This window comes from Zerene cesonia, chromosome 12 (genome assembly GCF_012273895.1).
Source record: "Zerene cesonia ecotype Mississippi chromosome 12, Zerene_cesonia_1.1, whole genome shotgun sequence".
Taxonomy (NCBI): Eukaryota; Metazoa; Arthropoda; class Insecta; order Lepidoptera; family Pieridae; genus Zerene; species Zerene cesonia.
Genome location: NC_052113.1, coordinates 5934990 through 5954741, shown reverse-complemented (window position 1 = coordinate 5954741; position 19752 = coordinate 5934990). Strand labels below are relative to the sequence as shown.

At 32.9% G+C, this 19752-nt stretch overlaps 5 protein-coding genes across 7 annotated transcripts in view; 1 reads left to right on the top strand and 4 right to left on the bottom strand.

Annotated features, from left to right (window-relative positions):
- Positions 1 to 6024, bottom strand: part of LOC119830963 (exportin-6) — a 12043-nt gene extending 6019 nt beyond the window's left edge. The window contains exons 1-15 of the mRNA XM_038354156.1: positions 5758 to 6024; positions 5429 to 5638; positions 4772 to 4969; positions 4360 to 4531; positions 4068 to 4197; positions 3770 to 3908; positions 3169 to 3335; positions 2475 to 2598; positions 2304 to 2386; positions 2086 to 2194; positions 1888 to 1980; positions 1514 to 1676; positions 854 to 1028; positions 328 to 454; positions 107 to 247 (exon numbers count right to left, since the gene is read on the bottom strand). Coding sequence (XP_038210084.1) covers positions 107 to 247; positions 328 to 454; positions 854 to 1028; positions 1514 to 1676; positions 1888 to 1980; positions 2086 to 2194; positions 2304 to 2386; positions 2475 to 2598; positions 3169 to 3335; positions 3770 to 3908; positions 4068 to 4197; positions 4360 to 4531; positions 4772 to 4969; positions 5429 to 5638; positions 5758 to 5760 — 2034 coding nt within the window. The 5' untranslated portion in view covers positions 5761 to 6024. The remainder of the gene's footprint in view (positions 1 to 106; positions 248 to 327; positions 455 to 853; positions 1029 to 1513; positions 1677 to 1887; positions 1981 to 2085; positions 2195 to 2303; positions 2387 to 2474; positions 2599 to 3168; positions 3336 to 3769; positions 3909 to 4067; positions 4198 to 4359; positions 4532 to 4771; positions 4970 to 5428; positions 5639 to 5757) is intronic.
- Positions 1 to 19752, bottom strand: part of LOC119830797 (metabotropic glutamate receptor 2) — a 77961-nt gene that overhangs the window by 32854 nt on the left and 25355 nt on the right. The window lies entirely within an intron of this gene.
- On the top strand, positions 6905 to 10808 carry LOC119830798 (high mobility group protein 20A). The gene is made up of 7 exons (XM_038353945.1): positions 6905 to 7330; positions 7400 to 7559; positions 7796 to 7935; positions 8076 to 8188; positions 8363 to 8482; positions 9084 to 9249; positions 10561 to 10808. The coding sequence occupies exons 1-7, from the start codon at positions 7081 to 7083 to the stop codon at positions 10713 to 10715; spliced, it is 1104 nt and encodes a 367-aa protein (XP_038209873.1). The 5' UTR covers positions 6905 to 7080; the 3' UTR covers positions 10716 to 10808.
- On the bottom strand, positions 11880 to 13657 carry LOC119830804 (histone RNA hairpin-binding protein). Its single transcript, XM_038353951.1, has 4 exons — positions 13242 to 13657; positions 13057 to 13168; positions 12766 to 12885; positions 11880 to 12639 (listed from the first exon to the last, which is right to left on the bottom strand). Exons 1-4 carry the CDS (start codon positions 13303 to 13305, stop codon positions 12477 to 12479), a joined length of 459 nt encoding a protein of 152 aa, XP_038209879.1. The 5' UTR covers positions 13306 to 13657; the 3' UTR covers positions 11880 to 12476.
- Positions 16717 to 19685, bottom strand: LOC119830802 (RNA N6-adenosine-methyltransferase METTL16). The gene is made up of 4 exons (XM_038353948.1): positions 19412 to 19685; positions 18868 to 18984; positions 17802 to 17962; positions 16717 to 17256 (listed from the first exon to the last, which is right to left on the bottom strand). Exons 1-4 carry the CDS (start codon positions 19471 to 19473, stop codon positions 16718 to 16720), a joined length of 879 nt encoding a protein of 292 aa, XP_038209876.1. The 5' UTR covers positions 19474 to 19685; the 3' UTR covers position 16717.

Here is a 19752-nt window from a genome sequence, read left to right as displayed (position 1 = left end):
TAAGATAATCGCCTTATAAGGTTATGTAAGTGAAAATCGATTTTTATTTTAGAAAATAGATACATATTTTATGATTAAGGGAGATTAAAATCATTTAACAAAATACCTTAGGTTCCAAATAGTGAAGTGATCTTTCTGCATGATGATAAAGATCCCCTAATAAAGTGATCGGGTCTCGGGAATATTTAACATTCTTTGACAAGCTTAGTAATAAATGCGCTGCAGCATGGCACAATAACGGAGGTTCCTGAAATAAATAGTATTCACATAATATGTTGCTTAAATGTAACAAACATCGTCCAGACAATACCAAACTCTCATACTTACTGGTACCTCATGAGGAATTAAAAATGGTACAGCGGATGTGAAAAGTCCTTCCATAGTTTGTGCCGGCACATTACAGTCATTTGCATAACAACACCACGCACCCATGCAGGCGAACATCTCAGCATGACTGGAAATACATGGCAATGAAATTATAATAAATAAATATTAGTTTTATGTAGTAATTAGTAGACCTAAGTTTTTGTAGCGCGCTTCTCTAAGCGTTGCTATGTGTCGAATTAATTTTATATGTCACCATAAAATTGTGAGCACCGAAAAATTTTGATGTGTAATATAATTCTTACTATTCATCACATTATTTTTCAGTATATACATCGATGTGAAACCATTCAAACATACATACACACTGCCACTACATATATGCCACAAACATTACTATAACATTTTGTTAAAATGGGTCTATCTTATATAAACTTATAATTTACGATATATTTTATATTTTAGTAAATAAAACAATATAAGATGTTCATCAGTGCGATACAAGAACAGCAAAAGACAAGGCGCTCACAGGATGACGTGCGCGTTGGCGTGCGCGGGCGCGGCGGTGCGGTGCGGGCGGGTGAGCGCGGCGCCCGCCAGCGCGCCCGCGCACCGCTCCACCAGCGCCGCGCCCGCCGCGCTCGCCGCCGCGCCGCTCGCCGACGCGACCTCCCCCCCGCCCCCGCCGCCACCGCACTCCGCTTCTGCACGTCATGACATATAGTGATTATATCGTAATATGCCCACTCGTGTATCCACATATCTTACATATATTTATATGTATATATTTTGCACTATTAACGGTCACAAATATTTATTAAATGTTATGGAAAAGTCGAAATAGTACCAATATTGTACTCGTGGTGTTACGAAATGAAAAGCTGTCATTTTAAAAAAAATTATTCATTCATTTAAGAATACCCTTGGAATTCTAAAGTGTACTCAAGTACCGTGCCAACATCACATCATTTGTCTTTTTGTGTATGTTAGTATTTGAATTGTGCTTCCCAGCTAGAGAAAGTCTCCTTTACACAGAATATTATAAGAGATTTGAACAATTATAGTTTCTACAAACACAATAGCGCCAATTTAAGAGTTCAGTATAGATTTATTATTATTACATTCTGCATATTATATTAATGACATCCGCTCTTTACCAAAAAGGGAGCACCTAAAAAGGAACACTAACCGCTTAGCAGCGCAGGCGCCAACCGGCCCAATAACCTAGTCAGTGTGGCCAAATCCAGCAGGGCGGCCAACAAGCGGTCGCCGTCGGCCGCGGGGGGCGCAGCGCCAGGCCCGCGCCCCACTGCGCGAGCGTGCACGCCCGCCAACCCCTGCCAGCGCTCCATCTGCGCGCACATGAATATTACCAAATACGCTTAGAATACAAATACTAAAATAAAATCGAAAAAAAAAGTAACAATGTGTGATCAATCAACTTCGAGGGATCGTAGAATTATTAATATTGGTTAGGAACGGACTTATGTATGTATTTTTACTTAGACTAGGTATACACTATAAAAAATGTAATATTCTAAATCAAAACTTAGCAGTACTCACCACTGCAGTGAAAACTTCCAGGGGCGCTAAGTCAGCAACTCTTGCAATACATTCTATGCAATGTTTAAGGAATGTCTGCCATTCAGTTTCACCCTAAAAAATAATTGGTACAAACATTAAAAGTAAATACTAATAAACGTCTGTATATAGTATTGAAGAAACCAGACATTTTTATGATTAAAGCGCCTTTTTACTTACGTCATCGTCGCATACATCGTTATCCAGTTGCTGCAATTGGGCCTTGTTATGTTGAAACTGAATTTTGTTAAGAATACCATTAACAAGCGCTTGTAAAGCTTCCCAGTACCTATAAAATAATAAAAGCATTATAATTTTAATATCTATGTACTATTTCATCATGAAATTGAACACAGTTGAGGTATGTTTGAAACAATTAAAATAATTGATTTACTTACTTAGCCGTATCTTCTGGTTTCAACACATCAATAAATTGTAACCAAATATCTAAACAACTAATAAATGTAGCACATGTAGGCACCTAAAATTAAATTAATGGATATATTTTAATATCAAGGTATAAAAAAAACAATTTATTAATTATTATCATAATGAAAGATAATAGGTACCTGGAATGTAAATTGGAATAAATAAGAAAGGAATTCAATAGCATCAAATTCTGGTTCAGCCTCAAGTCGCTTGAAATGCAATGATACAAACAACTTCAAAAACTCTGCTAGTTTATTTAAGTAACTGTAAAAGAAAAAATTGAATTACTTACAGAGTAACCAGTTACCATGAATTTTAGAGCTTAATTTCATTCTTATTTCACCTAATTGCCCATATGATTATACAATCAAACATATTCTATAATTATTTCCTGCAAAATAATTTAAGTTAAAAAAAATGGGGAAGTTATAATATCAGTTTGTCATTGTATATTGCACAAAAAAGTTCTGATTTGACATTATATAACATATATTTACTAAAAAGAAATATATATAAATAAAGATAAATACAGTATTTTCTTGTGTTTGATTTCACGCGAGTATTATACATGTAAAAATTAAAAACTTTTTAACAGATTTTAAACGCGATTTATTCATTATATTATTAACCCGACGTTTCGAACACTTTACAGCGAGCGTGGTCACGGGGAGACTCAGTCTAGTCAGTCTAAAAAGTTTTCAATTTTTAAAAGATAAATACATGAACATAGAGCGAAGGATGGAGAGTGATAGAAACAGGAATATCGAGTGAAATAGATAGTGATATAGAGTAAGAGGGAGGAAAAGAGATGATTAGAAAGGGAGAGTGACTGACTCGTGTTGCGCACGGTGCATGTGGTGCGCGTGGTGCGTGAGGTGGCGCAGCAGCCGCAGCGCGCAGTGGTGCAGCCGCAGTGCGGTCGCGGCGGACGACGGCGGCGCGTACCGCCGGTACAGCAGCTCGCACACGCCGCCCAGCCCGGCAAGCGCCGCTTCCATACTCTAGTGTATATATTGTACTTTTTTTTAAAGAATAGAAAACATTCAAAAGTTGTGGTGGAATTATTCGTGATCTAACGTTTTAAGGCTTCGCCAAGGTATGGCAAACAGGCGCTTCTGAACTTAAGTTAAACATGTTAGTCTAATGTATTGTCACAAAGAGTTTGCCTTAAATGCTGTATCTCATATGTTATGACTTCGCTAACCAGACAGACCTACGTACGAATTGTCAAACATGCAATGATGAAACAGCTGAATCTATTTTCTTATTATTTTTATTTTTTGCCAAATATTTCTGAAACTTTAAATTCATAAGATCATTATTTTTACTGAGGATGCTGTGACCAATAAAAATAGGGATTCACTTCTATATAAAGAGATTATACAGTAAACATAACTCTCAAGAGAATAGCTCTTTATTTTTAAAAAAGACAAACCTGTGATTGTGTCGCCACACTTCCCCAATAAAACACAGTAGTAACAAGCGAAGGTGGAACATGAGACGATAAAGGCAGCCAAGAAAATAAATGTTGAAGAGTAGTAAGAGTCTTCACTACTATTTCCATATTTAAGGTTCTGTAAAAAGAAATCGCAATAGTAAATAAAATATCATTTTTGTTAGTCTATCTTTATAGAAGTATAAACAAATTGGCTAATATATAAAATAAATATGTGTTTTACCTCTTTCAAGGTAATTTCTTTACATAGGTATATGTATCAATGTAGTATACTTACTTATCAGTAGCTTGTACATCATGAGCATTGGCCAATAAATCAGGCAGAACTGAGGTTTGTGGCATCCCTCCCGTTGGTGATGGTGGGGGGTTTGACTGTCCTTCTTTCTGTGCATGCTTTTCCAAAATACCTGGTAAGATTTAGAACAAGATTTAAATAATAAATTATCTATGATTTTATTTCAAGCTGAACTGTTCCATTTCCTTTAAGGAAGAAATGAAGGAATATGTTTTACTGCAATTAGGTGTTACAGTTAATTTTTAAGTTTCAAATTTCCAAAAAAAAAACTAACTGCTTAATGCTGCCAACATTTGTGGCATCCCTTTAAGCATTAACCGTTCCAATTGATTACGTCTTGCCGACGGTAACAATACTCCAGTGTCTCGAGCAGCACCCAGTTCTTCACTAGCTGTCTGTGCTAAAACTAAACCCACAATGCAACGCCGACCATCACATTTCAATAACTGTAAAAAAATTGATTTCATATAAAACCAAACATAACAATGAATAACATTTGAACTGGTTGTATAAAATGTTAATAAAAAACTAAGTAATGGTAACCTGAATACAAATTATAAATAAATACAAATTGTGACATTGAGTTTTATATGGTGTAATTAAGAAATCCGTTGAATATGTTAACTGCCCCAGCTTTAGGTTTATTGATTTACTACTTTTTTAACATCACAAAGAAAATAACATACCTCAACAATATTATTGAAAAAGTCTGGATAGAGATGTGGCCAATCATTACGTGCTATGGCAACAATGAGTGCAGCTAATTTATTTCGTATAAAATATAACATGACCTCATGTTTAGTCATTAACTCATATATTAAAGTTTGTCGTATTTGCACTTTCTCATTGTCTGTTAAATGAAACCATTGTCTATTTATTATATTCTGGAAATCATAAAATTTTCAACTTTATTTTTTTAATACTCATTATAGGAACATATCATGAAATACAATATCTTTAAGCTTGAATGTCTTGTTGAAGAGTTAAATTAAATTAATAAATAAATATTTTTATTATATTATTACTAATTAGTAGTTTAAAATGTTTTTTATCTGGACAAATATTGTTTTGGTTAGTCTATTTGTGGTATGGTTATATCAACATATTTTCTTATGCTTATTAAACAATATAGTTTTAAATATATAGCATTCTGAATAAAAATCCTATCACAATTACCAGTTAAATTATTAGTTATTAAATGTTAATTCAGGAATAAATTATAGTGTTTGCATAAATATTTCAAATACTATTTCATGATACATGTAATTTTATATTCTAATTGGATGGGTTTATTAAAAATTATAATATATTAAAAGAAAAATCAAAGGTGGTAAAACACTTGCCTCTAGGGTATTTAGTATAAACATGAGAACATAGTGATTCTGCGATTTTTGGAAAAACAATAAACAATGTTTCCATGAATCCCTATTATTGAAAAAGTTTTCTAACATAATTTCAATCTCCCTTTTCCTGAAGTTGCTAGTTGTTGGAGCGTTGAATTCCGACATAACCAACTCTAATGAGGCAAGAGCCTCATTTATTTCAATATCACTCTAAAAAGAGAAATATTTTTTAAAGAAATATATATTGTACAGGTTAATATTATACTGAAAATAAAAATTATACGTTTTTCTTCAAAATATTACCAAATTTCGAACTTAATTAAACTTACCATGGTTTTAATACTCAATGATATTACATATCAAATAATATTACATACTCAAAATTTTATCTACTTTAATTATGAATTGTTATTGTTTCAATAAAGCTGGTAATACATGCAAAATATGTTTGTGAGTAAAACTGTGCATCAATTTTTTTATTAGATTATAGTACTTTGCCTTATATCGGTTTTTCTTTTTAATAAAATAAACAATAACCATTGCAAATTGCAGTTTTATTTCACAAATTTCACATTTCACAAAATAATGTCAAAGTCAAATTTCAGTATCTACAACTCCACAGGTTAAGAACTAGTTACTGCGAATTGCAACCCCAACCAACATAGATATACCAAAGAATTTACACTAATAACATTTCATCTATGTGTTTAAAAACTCTGTTCACAAATATTCTTTTAATAAGATTCAAATATTATTATAACTTACTTCCTGGAAATAAATTAACAACCAATGAGAGAGGAAATCTTTTTGTATGTGGGAGTCGAGCAGACTTCGGCATGAATTGGGCCAGCTCGGTACAGGGAAGTACCACAGCCCCACAGAAAACCGCCGTGAAATAATAGCATGCTATTGTGTTTCATATGGTGAGTGGGGGAGCCGGAGGCCCATATTCTTTTCCTTATTCCTCTCGTGAATCCTTTCTTAATCCCTTCCCAATTTAAAGTCGGAAATCCATTTGTAGAGGTGTAAGGTCTGCAATTGACCTTATGCCTCTCCAAATGTTCATGAGCAGTGGTAGCACTTTCCATCAGGCGACCCACCAGTACTATTGCTGACTATTACATATTAAAAAATCTTGAAAAATTTTAGGTATAGTAGAAAATGTTATATTATATTTCAAACGACTCACAAACTTTGAAACGTATTTAAATTTTTCTGTAATTTCTACAACCAATAAAGTGTGCGTTGCATTGAAAAAAATTTAATAGTAATTTGATATGGTTTGGTTGATTCCCGCGTTGTAATTTAAATTTTATGCTCGAAAATTTCTGATCGTAGATTGCGATTGTGTAAATTGTTATGTTAAACCAATTTGGTTTCATGTAAATTTTTAAATTCCCTAGTTGTGTTTCGTGGTGCAAATATTAGTTTAATCTTCGTTATACCTATCTGTGGTAAAGAGCTAAAGAGTGACGTCCAGGGAAAATATCGATAGTTGAAATTATGACATTTGCACAACGAAGAGTGGATTATCCAAAGAGTTTAATAATACAGGGGATTATTATCTGTCGCTATATGTATATTTCATTATTACGGTATTCACGCTGACTAGTAAACTGCGTTAAATAATACTTAAAAGCACTCTCATTAATATGGAAACCGAAACATCGCAAAATGCAGAGATAAAACCAAACCATAATGAAGAAAACTTACAAAAACCATCTAATGGAAAAACAGATGTCAATCTCTCAATTTTGGCTCCTGTAGCTACGAACGGTACTGAAACCGATGTCGCTAATAATACAGTGACCAAGGATAATACGCACAAAGCAAATAAAAAGCCAAAAAAACGAAAACCTAAAGTACCTCGTGATATGACCGCCCCTCGACCACCTTTGACTGGTTAGTAATTTTTTATACTTAATTAATCGTTTTTTTCTATGATAACATTAATATTCCAATGACTTCTAGGATATGTAAGATTTCTGAATGAACGCCGAGATCAGTTAAGAGCTGAACAGCCAGAGCTTGGTTTTGCAGAGTTAACTCGTCAATTGGCAAGTGAATGGAGTAAATTACCTACTGAAGAAAAACAACAATATTTGGATGCAGCAGATCAAGATAAAGAAAGGTGATGAAATTAATTTAACAAACTAAATTCTAAATAGATTCACTATAAGAAAAGAAATGCCTGAAAAAAGAAATGTTTTTTTATAAACTCTCCATTTCGAATTGCTATCCATGATTCTTGGTGATTAAACTTTCAATTGGATGTCCTACAAAGTTTGCTTCTTTTTAACAGTCTCACTTTTTAAGTATTTGGTCATAGATTTCTCAAAATATAACTTTTACCCTAATTTCTAATAGATATATAAAGGAATGGGCTGAATACAAAAAAACTGATGCATATAAGGAGTTCAGAAAACAACAGATAGATCAAAAGGACACAGTCAGTGCAAAGAAAATCAAACAAGCTGTTACAAGTAATGACAGTAGTAACAATACAAGTAAGCACAGGACAAGTTGAATTTAAGAAATATGATAAGTAACTATTAAGTTATAGATGCTTTGATTGAGTTTTAATAATTTTGGTGAATTATATTTTTCATCAACTGTTTATTTAAAAAAAACTTAACTTTTACTTTAGGTGTCACACAAGCACTAGAGCCAAGTGTACCTGTAGCTAACAGTGTGGCATTAGTAAATTCATCACGACAACCTACTCCACCTAGACCCCGACCATGTGTAACCCCGGCTTCGGTAAGTAATTATAATAAAAGTCAAATTCTATGATTTAATTAATCCTTCTTAATATTTAAATAGAAGTCAATCTAATCAGTACAGATAGCTCTATAACTACAAAATATTAGATCATAAATTATTCAAACATTTTATTTTTATTACTTAAACAGTTAACCTGTTTCTTTAATTCAGGGTGAAGATCTGGGCGACACAGATATACCAATATTCACAGAGCAGTTTTTGCAACATAATAAATTACGGGAGTCTGAACTTAGACAGTTAAGAAAAGCCAATTCAGATTATGAGCAACAGGTATTACATTTTTATCAATAATTTTAATTATCCTGACAAGTGTAAGGTTAGAACCAGAAACACAAAGTGCTTGGTGGGTGTATAACACCCAGAAAGTGACTGTGAAATTTTGTTATATTATTATTTTTAATAAATATTTTCTTGTATATTTAATTGATATTTATTCCATTTTGAACTAATTTAAATGTGGAATTAAATGAATAATTAATTATTGTTATTTAATTGTGAGTAATATATATACAATTTGAACATCCGTTTATTAACTAGGGCAAATTCATCACTCTTTGGGTGAACTACAAAAATAAAAAAATATGTAAATTACAAACAAAACATTCTGTATAAATTAGTACAGTAAGATGGGTTTCATGCACCCTCTGACAGTTTCCTCACCCACACCATTCCCCGGGCGATACGCTTTATAACCTCCTTTCGCGGAGCTAATCAAGTGCGCAAATTTTATTAGATTTTTCGAGGTCCGGGTATTCCACACCCAACCTTACGCTCGCCGGGTTAATGTTACGGGCATAAGTATTAAATTTTAAGCCTTATTACAAATTACTATAAATAAATTTACATGATATACTTGTTTTACTTTTTCAAGAACGCAATTTTGCAACGACATGCTGAAGAAGTCAGTGCTGCGACATCAAGGCTTCGTGCAGAAACAGCTGCTGCAGCTGAACGGACAGCAGCTCTTGTTGCACATCATAAAGCGTTAGTGGCAACACTGGTTCAAGCTTTGCAATCTACTGTGGTACCTCTCAGCGGTAAGATATACTAGTGTGGGGCAAGGTGCCCGACTGGCCGAGACGAGCACTCTTCGGCACGAATTGGGCCATCCCTTACCGGAAACTTAATAACCTAAATACCCCTAAAGAAAACCAGAGTGAAATAGTAGCATGCTACTGTGTTTCGTACGGTCACTGGGGGAGCCGGAGCTCCATTCTTTCTTTCCAGCTATCAATTGTTTTCTTATGCCTTTCCCCTTAAAAGCGGGCAGCGCATTTGCTTTGCGAATGTCCACGGGCGGTGGTGATCGCTTACCGTACGGCGAACCACTAGCTCAATTCCCTGCTTATGACAAGTCAGAAGAATTATCAGTCTACAGCGACAACATTTGTTCTGTTTGATTCAGGAAACTATTATACGGATTTTGATGAAACTTGCTATACAACAGGGTATGAGCTAACTTGGGTTAAAGGATATTTTTTATCCCCATTAAACGCTCACTTGGGATAAAAGAGGATTATTGATGTCCGGGCGGAGCCGGGACGAGCGTCTAGTTTCAATTAAACTTAACTCGTTCCTTTAGGGACTAGCTTAAATTCTAAAACATATATTTGTTTTACAAATTAAAATAATTTTACGTTTTGTTTAAATATTTTTTTGCGGGGCAAAATGGAATAATTTTTTCTTATTTAAAAAATTCACCAAATATTGTTTGAATGAAACAATTATATTAATACTTAATACTGTAGTTTTTATATGCCTATGTGTTATAAAATTAATTAAAAATTTACTATTGTCTTGCTCAGATTACGACGGGTTTTCGGTTTTATTTTCTATCATAACAAAGCATGTTATATACATTTCACACGATTAGGTATATACAGTAAAAATAGGTTGGCGAGGAGTTATGTTAGGTCTCGGGAAATACAACGTAATTTTTTTTTCGCTAGAAACAGAAAAAAGATACCAGAACATACTTTTAAATCGTGTAAAATAAAACGTCTTTACTAAGGTTGTATAAGTTAATCGTTTATATTTATAAATGAGGGTTAACTAGTCTTAAATAAAAGTACTGAGCATTTGTAATAAATCCAACGTACTTACACAAGAAACTGACCTTAAAATGAGGAAGGGGTTTTATCAAATGTCACCAGTAATTAATGGCGCCCCCTAAGTTATATCCGGGTAGAAAATATTACCTTCCCTAGTGCGAGCTTGCCCAATTCGTACCGAAGCGTACTCGACTTCCACACCAAAGGCTCTATTAGTATATATACATTGTGAAATAGGAAAATAATTGCTTGTTATGGATGACGAATAATTATAATGTTTAATTCAATTTATCACAGGTGGGCCATCTGGAGCAACAGAAAGCAACATAGATGAATACATGGAAAAATTACAAAGTCTAGCCACTGAGAGCAAGCACAACACTATTGTAAAGCAGGCGATGGATAATTTAAATTTTGCTAATTTCAATTTTCCTTCTACAACATTGTCATAGGTTATGTTACAGTTTAGCCTGTACAAATTATAATTCATATTATCTGGTCGATTCTGTGAAGTATTATACACTAATAAAATTTTTGAACTCTGATTTTTCTTTTCTTGGTATGGCATTTCCTTAGCTTCAGATAATTAAGCGAAAGGCAGATGGAGCCCTAGATGAAACCCAAACCCATGCTTTGCTCTGGTCATGACTAGTTAAGTAGTTCTACAAAACACCGAACAATTAACGAGGACTTGAATTTTAGTTTAAAAAAAAAATCTAATTATTACAAATATATATACATAAAAATCCAGTGTCATGATGTATGCTCCCAATGAACTCTTCACCAACTCAAACAATTTTGATGAAATTTGGCATTTTATGTGTAATTTGATCCAAGTTAAGATATAGGATAGTTTTTATTTCGATTAATTATCCCAATAATTTACAACCTTAATATTTTTAATTATTTCTCAGCTACAGCAACCCGTGACCGGGTAATCATACCCGGCCACGCGTTGCTGTAGCTTAACTATCAAGTTACAAATAAAAGTTGATCCCAAAAACAAAAAGGAGGTGATACCCTGTAAGAGGAAATTATAGATTATTTGACTTATTTTCACATTAATGTTACAAATCACAAAGGTTTCTCACAAATATTGATTTCGATTGTATTTCCAGTATTTGTTAAAAACAATTTCCCTTTTTTTATTAGTAAATGTAAGGGATACAAAATTTTGATTGTCATTCGCTAATCGCTTGTGTTGCCAGTATTCGTTAAAAATAATTTGCCTTTCTTATTAGTAAATTATAGTTGGAAGATCTGGAAAGGCTAGTGATATAACGGATGGAATGGATTTTACAGTCGAGAGTTAGCGACGGTCGAGAATTCAGTATGTCGTCCATCTACCTTGTCTTTTAATCTGGGTTCTTAACAATTTTTTAAAATTTCTGAATGTAATTTTTAGTTTTATAGCATTGAAACCCTTTTATAAAAAAATAAAAAAATTGATGTGTTCTACTTTTGTTTGTAGATTATTTTTACAGAGTTAGAATATTAAGATATGTATTCCTATTACCTAGTAAGAAAGATGCAGTTAAAGCATGCAGTCTTTTATTAAAGCAGATATGTTTAAATAATTAAAAACAAGTTCTATTAGATTAAAATAAAATAAATAATTATATTTTAAACTACTATATTAACTTCTTAAAACTAGTTACATTAGTATAAATGTATGATACATTATAACTTATTATATACTTTGTCATTCCACAGTACATGCAGAACTCTTGATTAATGCAAATATTAACACTATAAAATCGTTCATATCATTTGGTGTTCCTTAAGCTGGGTTTGCTGCACCATATTGTTATCTTTATTATCACCCTACGATATTTAAGGAATAAAACATTGAACACTTTTTCCACAAAAAATAGATAACACCCCCGCATTTGCCTGCAGAAAGGGAAATTAACACATAATATTAAAATTTTGTATTTAGAGATAATTTTGTTTTTTTTTTGTGATTGAGGGGTATAAAGAAAATGCTTTAGAAAAGCAACCACATTTCATCAATACTCATTTTTGAAAGACAGGCTTGTTTTAGAGCTCATTTTTAACACATATATTATTTTAATCGTGGTGCATTGGACCTGGCTTAACATTTCTAGTTTCATTTCAAATATTAACTTAACAACTATAATATTTGTCATTGTTCATAATATAAACAACTTAAAAAAACCATTCTTTTTTTTTATTTTTATGATGTATTTGTTTTAATCAGTATCATCAGAATCTTCACTTTCTCCTTTATTTGCACCATCAACATCATATTCATGCAATTTTTTCCTCCAGATTTTAATCAACATATCCCATGACCTCCTACTGTATTTCATGAACTTGTCAGGTGTTTTTGGGTCATTTTTCATCCTTTGTGGTCTAAATCAAGAAAACCATTATGATTATTATTATCCAATAAAAATTAATATAACAATTTTAATAAAATTTTGCAATATAAATTGTCAGGAGTGTAAAGATGCCATAATTTGTTTGATCTTCACTTACATTGGTACTTGTTTGATATAATTGTGGTAACCAACTGTGTTTTTTCCATAATCAATTTGTTTCTGACGTCTTTGTAAAACTAATGGGTCCACTTCAATCTCCAATGGTTTTTTAGCCTTGCTGTAAATAAATTATGAATAATTATATACACAGAAAAAAAAAATAACTATCATGTTATATAAGAATAGGAGATGGTATCAAAAGAGTTTGAATAGCAAATCCCTTTCGATTTTTATAATTAATAATGTTGAAACATCTAAAATGTTAATTAATATTTCAGTCTTACAGCACCTTGCCTTAGTACTTGTCTCATGTTCAGAACTGCGTTTTGCTCTTTTTCTGTTTTTTGAATTGTCTCTGCTATCATTTTCCGATTTCATTTTCTCCTTGGTAGCCCTGCGACCTGAAATAATACACAGGTCTATGTAGTTTGTAACGTGAATTATTCATAAAAATGTATAAAACATATTACATACCATTAGACGACTGTTGCTGTGCTCGTTCACATTCATCAACAGAATCAAGACCCACTTCACTCATGTTGAAGGAATAAAATAAAATCTTGACTGGCTAATATCAAATACGAAATTATTCAGGGTTAAGAACACAACAAGATTACTTTCCGAATATACTACAATTAATTATAGATTTCAATTTTCTTCGACAGAGATTTCAATTTTCTTCGGCACCGGTTAGAATTATTTAATAACACCATTACTAACTAACTTAAAAGTAATAGTTTGGATAGTGTTTATTTGTGGATTTTTGCTATAGACTTAGTTACTACTCATAAATGAACGTGTAAACGTTGGTGATAATTTTATTAATAAACAAGCCCTACGGAGTACGGTTACGCGCGCATTTAACGATTTTGACATTGACATAATGAGTAACATTAAACATCCTCTTTTTTTCAATCTTAGTTAGGTCCAGCGACAAGTTAATATAAAAATAGGGAAAAATACCCCAATTAGTTACCCATGTACTATATACCAAGTCGTCCGTCTGCTCTTAACATTAACTTACCAATTTGCGACACATTCTGAATGTGGAATTATACGGAAATGATAAATTATTATTTTAAAAGTGGTATAGCGCTTATCATCAGGCAACCCACAAGCATATTTACCAACATAAAAATTGAAAACACACAAACACACATAGATTTCTTTGAAAAAATTCTTCGAACTTTAAAGTGAAGCCTACAATGAATTGAATTATTATTATTACTAGCTGACCCGGTGATCTTCGCAATGCCAAAAACATTTTGTATGAAACATTTACCTATTTTATCTTTTAAACCTTCCGACTCTTATGAATACATCGAAACCAAAGTTATCAATATCGGCTCCGCCATTCTCGAGTCTTAGCGAGTCTAACGAACAGCAATTGATTTTTATATACATAATAAAGATTACGCTTATATTGTCTGATTGGTCCCAAGTTAGCTTATATTGATAAAACTGCAGATTTATACGAGTATGAAACGATAAGGTTATGTTTCAAGTAATTGAAAGACGTATATTTAACTTTTTTAGTCGGATGTGAAGTAATTTGAATAATACGGAGCATAAATATTTCATTCTGATCTTCAGAGGTTCAGGACAATTAACCTCAAGAGCATTTATAAGACCTGATTTCATAGCACCTAAGTCATACCGGAGGGCTTTATCTTGGATTTGATCTAACTTGTACAGATCAGTTAATATTACCACTTTCGAATAAAAATATCTCAGAATACTGCGAAGCCATTGTCACTACATCCTCGACTACGCTGACGTCAGTTTCTGTGATCTTTTTGAAATCCAACTGGATAAGCTTGAGCGATTACAGAACGTGTGCATCCGCTTCATCTTTGGATTGCGTAAGTATGACCATGTGTCTGCTTATCATCTAAGATTGAAATGGCTGCCTATCAGATATCGCCTTAATACTCATGTGCTGCATCTGTTGTTAGGAATTTTATTCGATTCCAGAACCCCTTATTATCTTAAAAATAACTTTCAGTACGCTTGCAATCATGGGTTAAATTTGAGATCGAATGATAGTTATCTCCTCAATTTTCCCGTGCACAAAACCGTGATAAAAGTATGCTCTTTGAATATTATTCCTCTTTTAGTGAGGTATGACATTATTTATTTGAAATATATTATAAACATATATGCCATTTATTTATCTTATCATACAAATATGAAATAATAAACATATATGTATATTGCAAACGCTACAACTATTTGCTTTCTTGTAAACACTTCAGCAACGCTCTTACCGATACAAATATGTAGCTCATAATTGTAAACATTATATAGGATTATTATATAGGCCTCAGGACGGACCCTTATTGAAGATCCTTAATAATAAATTTTAATTTATGAGAACAATAAAGTACACGAAAACACTTTATTCCACATGATTTGATTTCTTTGGGATTTTGAAAAGTTAAGTAAAGTAAAGGTAAGAGTAATTTCGTTAAACGAAATTTTTAAATAGGTGTTAAATAAACTTCGCCACTCGAACTTCTCGCTTTTAAAAATAAAATATGTTTTAAACATAATAATAAAGAAAAATAAATTGTTCTTTATTTTTTCTCACCTATAATTACCTAAAATAAATAAAGATGGCAACTCTACTTGCAATACGCGATCAATAATCAAAACTACCCGTCTTTCTTTGAAGGATGTACAGTTTATAAAGTTTTTTTTTTTTATGTCATAGCGGGCAGCTGAGCTGGTGGTTCGCCTGATATAAAGCGATCACCACCGCCCATAAACATTCGCAAAGGTAGTACCTCTGTGAATGCGCTGCCCGCTTTTATGGGTTAAGGGAAAAGAAAAGGATTAACGACTGGAAACTTCTTTCCAGTCGTTAATCCTTTTCTTTTAATGGACTAGGACGGGTGAGGAAAAGGAAACGGGCCTCCGGCTCCCCCACTCACCGTACGAAACACAGTGGCATGCCACTATTTCACGCCGGTTTTCTGAGGGGGTGTGGTACTTCCCCGGTGCGAGCTGGCCCAATTCGTGCCGAAGCGTGCTCGACTCCCACAATAAAATTTATTTTGGAGAATTGAGATTACTACCTATATTGTCATAATAATATTGTAAAAAAATTGTAACGTGGCCCTCCAAAAGAAAAGTATGCAAAAAAACAAGTAGGTGTCTGAAATATCAAACATAAAAATTTGTGGACCTTTTTTACATAGTCAATATAATACGAAAAAATAGGAATTTAATTTCCTAATATTTTAAACGCGGAAGTTTGTAAGAACGTATGGATGTTGGTTACTCTTTCAACACTGTATAAACCTGTTGGGATGTGTATGAAACAGATTATAGCCTGGATTAACAGCACATTAACATTAACACATAGGCTACATTTTGACCGGGCACCATGTGAGCAAAGGAACGGGTTCCAGCAATAAACATATAATCTAATTTTTGAGAAATAGGTACTTTTTCATGATGCCTATGTTAGGGGACCCCGTATCATTAATATACATGATAGGGGGGAAGCTACGCTCCGCCGCCTAATTAGTGGGGTAACTTTTATCAGCAATCAAGATCTTGGCTAGATTTACAGAACAAAAAATTATTTTTTGCATAATGTTGGGCATTCAAATCAAGTATTAGTAGAGGTGGAAATTGACCTAATAAATTTTTTTTACATAATTCAAAATAGCTGTAGTTATATGCTGTATGTAGTAGCTTTCCACCGACTTTACGTGCGTATATCTCGAAAATTTTGTATTAGCAAAAAAATTATTTATTCCTATTTACCCTAATTCAATTTTAAAGACCTATCCGATGATATTTTATTTAATGACATATTAGCGAATTTATATTTCTATCCCCCGTTTATATGAATGGATAACCCCCTCCAGACACACTGTCACACATCAAAGTGATAACCTCCTGTTTTTTAAATCAGATAAACATTAAGAATTAAACGCAATTCATTTCCAATTATTTTTAATGTACTGAAGTATCTGATGAAGTCCTTCTTTACCCAAGGTGCCACTTAAATATTCCAAAGATAATGAAATTGACTCTTCTTTACCAACTAATTTTAATAAAGCATGGGCAAGGGGATCGCCATTTAAATTTTCTAATTTGTCTGTGATTTCTTTTGTACTTGAATAAGTGTTCGCCTCTACACTCTCAATGAAAGAACCATTCCCATTTTTTGTTTCAATATTTACACGTGTTTCAGATGTGCCAGGGTCATCCAGTTTAGGTTTCTTAGATTTTTCTTCTAATTGCTTTAGGAACCTTCTCTTACGTCTTTGGTTAGACCATGTATTTATATATGCTATCATATCTAAACACAATTCATTTTTGCGTTTTGTTATTATCTTGTGCTGAATTTTTAAATCGTCTAAAATATGTTTTATCTTAGCCGAAACAGTTTCCATATTATAAGACTGGTCAGGAAGCCTTGGAACAATAAGTGTTATTGGCAAACTTTTTTTTCTAGTCTTTTCACGTGGTGGAACTGTAAGAATACAAAAATCATTATAAGCAAAAGAAGACTCGTGTATCATTTTCAATCAAAACTTAGACAAAAGGATAATGACGGAAAGAAAGGCACTTAAAACTGCACGAGTAGATAAACGGTACAAAGAAAATGAAATATGAACATTTGTTAAAAACGAAATAAATAAACATGGATCCGAGTACATTACAATTAAATAATACTGTGGTGTATAGTCCAACGTGAAATAATACATTACAATACTCATGCGCTAACTATCACGGTAGAGTAAACTAGCGAGTATATCTTGCTGTGAGTAGCGGTATTTTTACGGCACGCAAGAGCTGGTGGCAACTTTCTATCATCTAATTGGTTAAAACGAAAATTTCAGGCGCCCGAAGAAATTGGCCATTTCAGATGAAACAGTATGGGATTATAATATCTGTGCTATAATAAACCTGCACAAATAAACGACAAAATGATTCAGTAACATCGATGCTATTAGTTTTGATAGCTATGTCTTTACATTTTTATTGCCTATTGACATGAAGAAACAAAATACAAACCTAATTTAAAGAGGTCATAATCTTGATATGTCCATGCTATGCCCCATCTTGTGACTCTGCCCTGACAAAATTCTGTACTCGTGTGTTTGATACCTTCAGCTTTTAAGTCCAATAAAAGTTCCTTTAAATTGTATTTGTGTCCAATCATAGATGTGAACAAACTGTAAAAAACCAAAACACTTATCAGTATGTAATAAGGAATATGTATGTGATGTATCAAAATAGATTCTAGACATTCAAAGTACAATATATCCCATCCAGCTGATTTTTTCTTGCCCCGATTTTTGGGTCGAGTATGAAAACGATTTCAGAGTTAAGTTTTTGGATTCATCAATTGATGCGTAAGAGAATTTCGATGTATTCTCAGTTTTCGCATCTACCAACGAGTCGTCGCGAGCTACCAACGACAGTCGAAGACCGCGCGGTCACGAATATTTTCGATTCACCTTTAAACTATAGATCTAATAATGAACCTCTCTATCCTATCACAAATGGACCTGGAATCTTTTTAAATAGGATTACAGAACAATGACATAAGTGCCAATGAAACCAATGAACTTGCATAAAGCACCAAAAAACTTCGAGCATAATGACTACATACTCTAAAGTAATATTTTCTAGTACATTTATTATACTAATTTCCGGAGAGTGTTAGAAATAACACACCCTAGTATGAGGATTTTGTTTTCTAAGTAGGTACTAGTATGGTGAGGAATTTTGATATTTAATTTGAAATAATGTTTCGAATTTATTACATACCACGGGTACATATTTAATAGAAAATACAATATTAATGATTCACATTCAAATATTATTAAACAATCGCTTTATTATATACTAGCTTCGCCCCGCGGTTTCGCGCGCGTAAGTCCGTATCACGTAGGAATATCTGGATAAAAAGTTGCTTATGTTATTCCAGTTGTCCAGCTGTGTACGTACCAACCGCAAACCGGTTCAACAACCGGTTCAGTAGTTATTGCGTGAAAGAGCAACATACACATACACCCTTACAAACTTTCGCATTTATAATATTAGTAGGATAGGATTATATTTATCTAATACTCACAGAATTTTATCTTTTAATTTCTTACTCTCTTCAAGCATTTGTCTACAAAATTGTAACTCTCCACCTTCTGTAATCAGCTCTTGTGGTGAACCAGTGAAGCCATTTTTTGGTGGTGGTCTGTTGAATAAAAGAAATAATTAGAAAACAGTATTATATAATTCATTGGATGAATCGGTGATACATATCTATGGAGCCATGTCAATGTGGATTAAATTTAAAGAAAATAATCCATAAGTATATGTAATGAATGAATGTAATGAACCCTTTTTCAGTTATGGAAATAAATTTAAATTTGAAAGTGAATAAAACTGGATCTAGTGATGAGAGAGATTTTATTTTGGAAATATTTAACTCTAAAATGCAGTTCCATCAAGAGGAAATAATACAAAATATAAATTATAGTGAGGTTATCATGAATCATCAAAATTGAGAACTTAATAATTTTTTTGACTCAAGAAACAGCAATACAGTTAATTATAAAGAAAAATCTTAAAGCCTTTGGAAATCAAAATAGTTTCATTCTTCTAAAAAAATTAAATTTTACCTTGCAGGACTTCGTGATTCCCACACTTCTTGAATGTTAACATAAAATGGTGGATTGCACATGCAGAAATCATATTTTTCATCAGTATCATCAACAAACAAATACTCCAAAGTAGATTTTGTTGAGTTTTTTCTCACTGTAATGATATGACCTTAAACTACCAAGCTGAAACAATACTTCTAATTCATACTATTCAAAAAATGTCATGTTGCAAATTACATTATTTTTATTATTTATAATTATGTATCTCATTCCATAATACTCGGGTACCACCAGAAGGATAATACCTGGTCTTTTGGAAGGCTTACGTGGGGACACAGGTCCAACACGCAGAGGCCCTT

Excerpts from the sequence above, each read along its gene's own strand:
- LOC119830798 (XM_038353945.1), top strand. The coding sequence starts at position 7,081 with ATGGAAACCGAAACATCGCAAAATGCAGAGATAAAACCAAACCATAAT. Across the intron at positions 7,936-8,075 it reads TGACAGTAGTAACAATACAA|GTGTCACACAAGCACTAGAG; the intron begins GTAAGCACAGGA and ends CTTTTACTTTAG. Across the intron at positions 8,483-9,083 it reads ATTCAGATTATGAGCAACAG|AACGCAATTTTGCAACGACA; the intron begins GTATTACATTTT and ends TACTTTTTCAAG.
- LOC119830802 (XM_038353948.1), bottom strand. The coding sequence starts at position 19,473 with ATGTGCAATCCACCATTTTATGTTAACATTCAAGAAGTGTGGGAATCA. Across the intron at positions 17,963-18,867 it reads AAATTAAAAGATAAAATTCT|TTTGTTCACATCTATGATTG; the intron begins GTGAGTATTAGA and ends GGTTTTTTACAG. Across the intron at positions 17,257-17,801 it reads TTATGACCTCTTTAAATTAG|TTCCACCACGTGAAAAGACT; the intron begins GTTTGTATTTTG and ends GTATTCTTACAG.
- LOC119830804 (XM_038353951.1), bottom strand. The coding sequence starts at position 13,305 with ATGAGTGAAGTGGGTCTTGATTCTGTTGATGAATGTGAACGAGCACAG. Across the intron at positions 12,886-13,056 it reads GAGACAAGTACTAAGGCAAG|CAAGGCTAAAAAACCATTGG; the intron begins GTGCTGTAAGAC and ends ATTTATTTACAG. Across the intron at positions 12,640-12,765 it reads TATATCAAACAAGTACCAAT|ACCACAAAGGATGAAAAATG; the intron begins GTAAGTGAAGAT and ends TTCTTGATTTAG.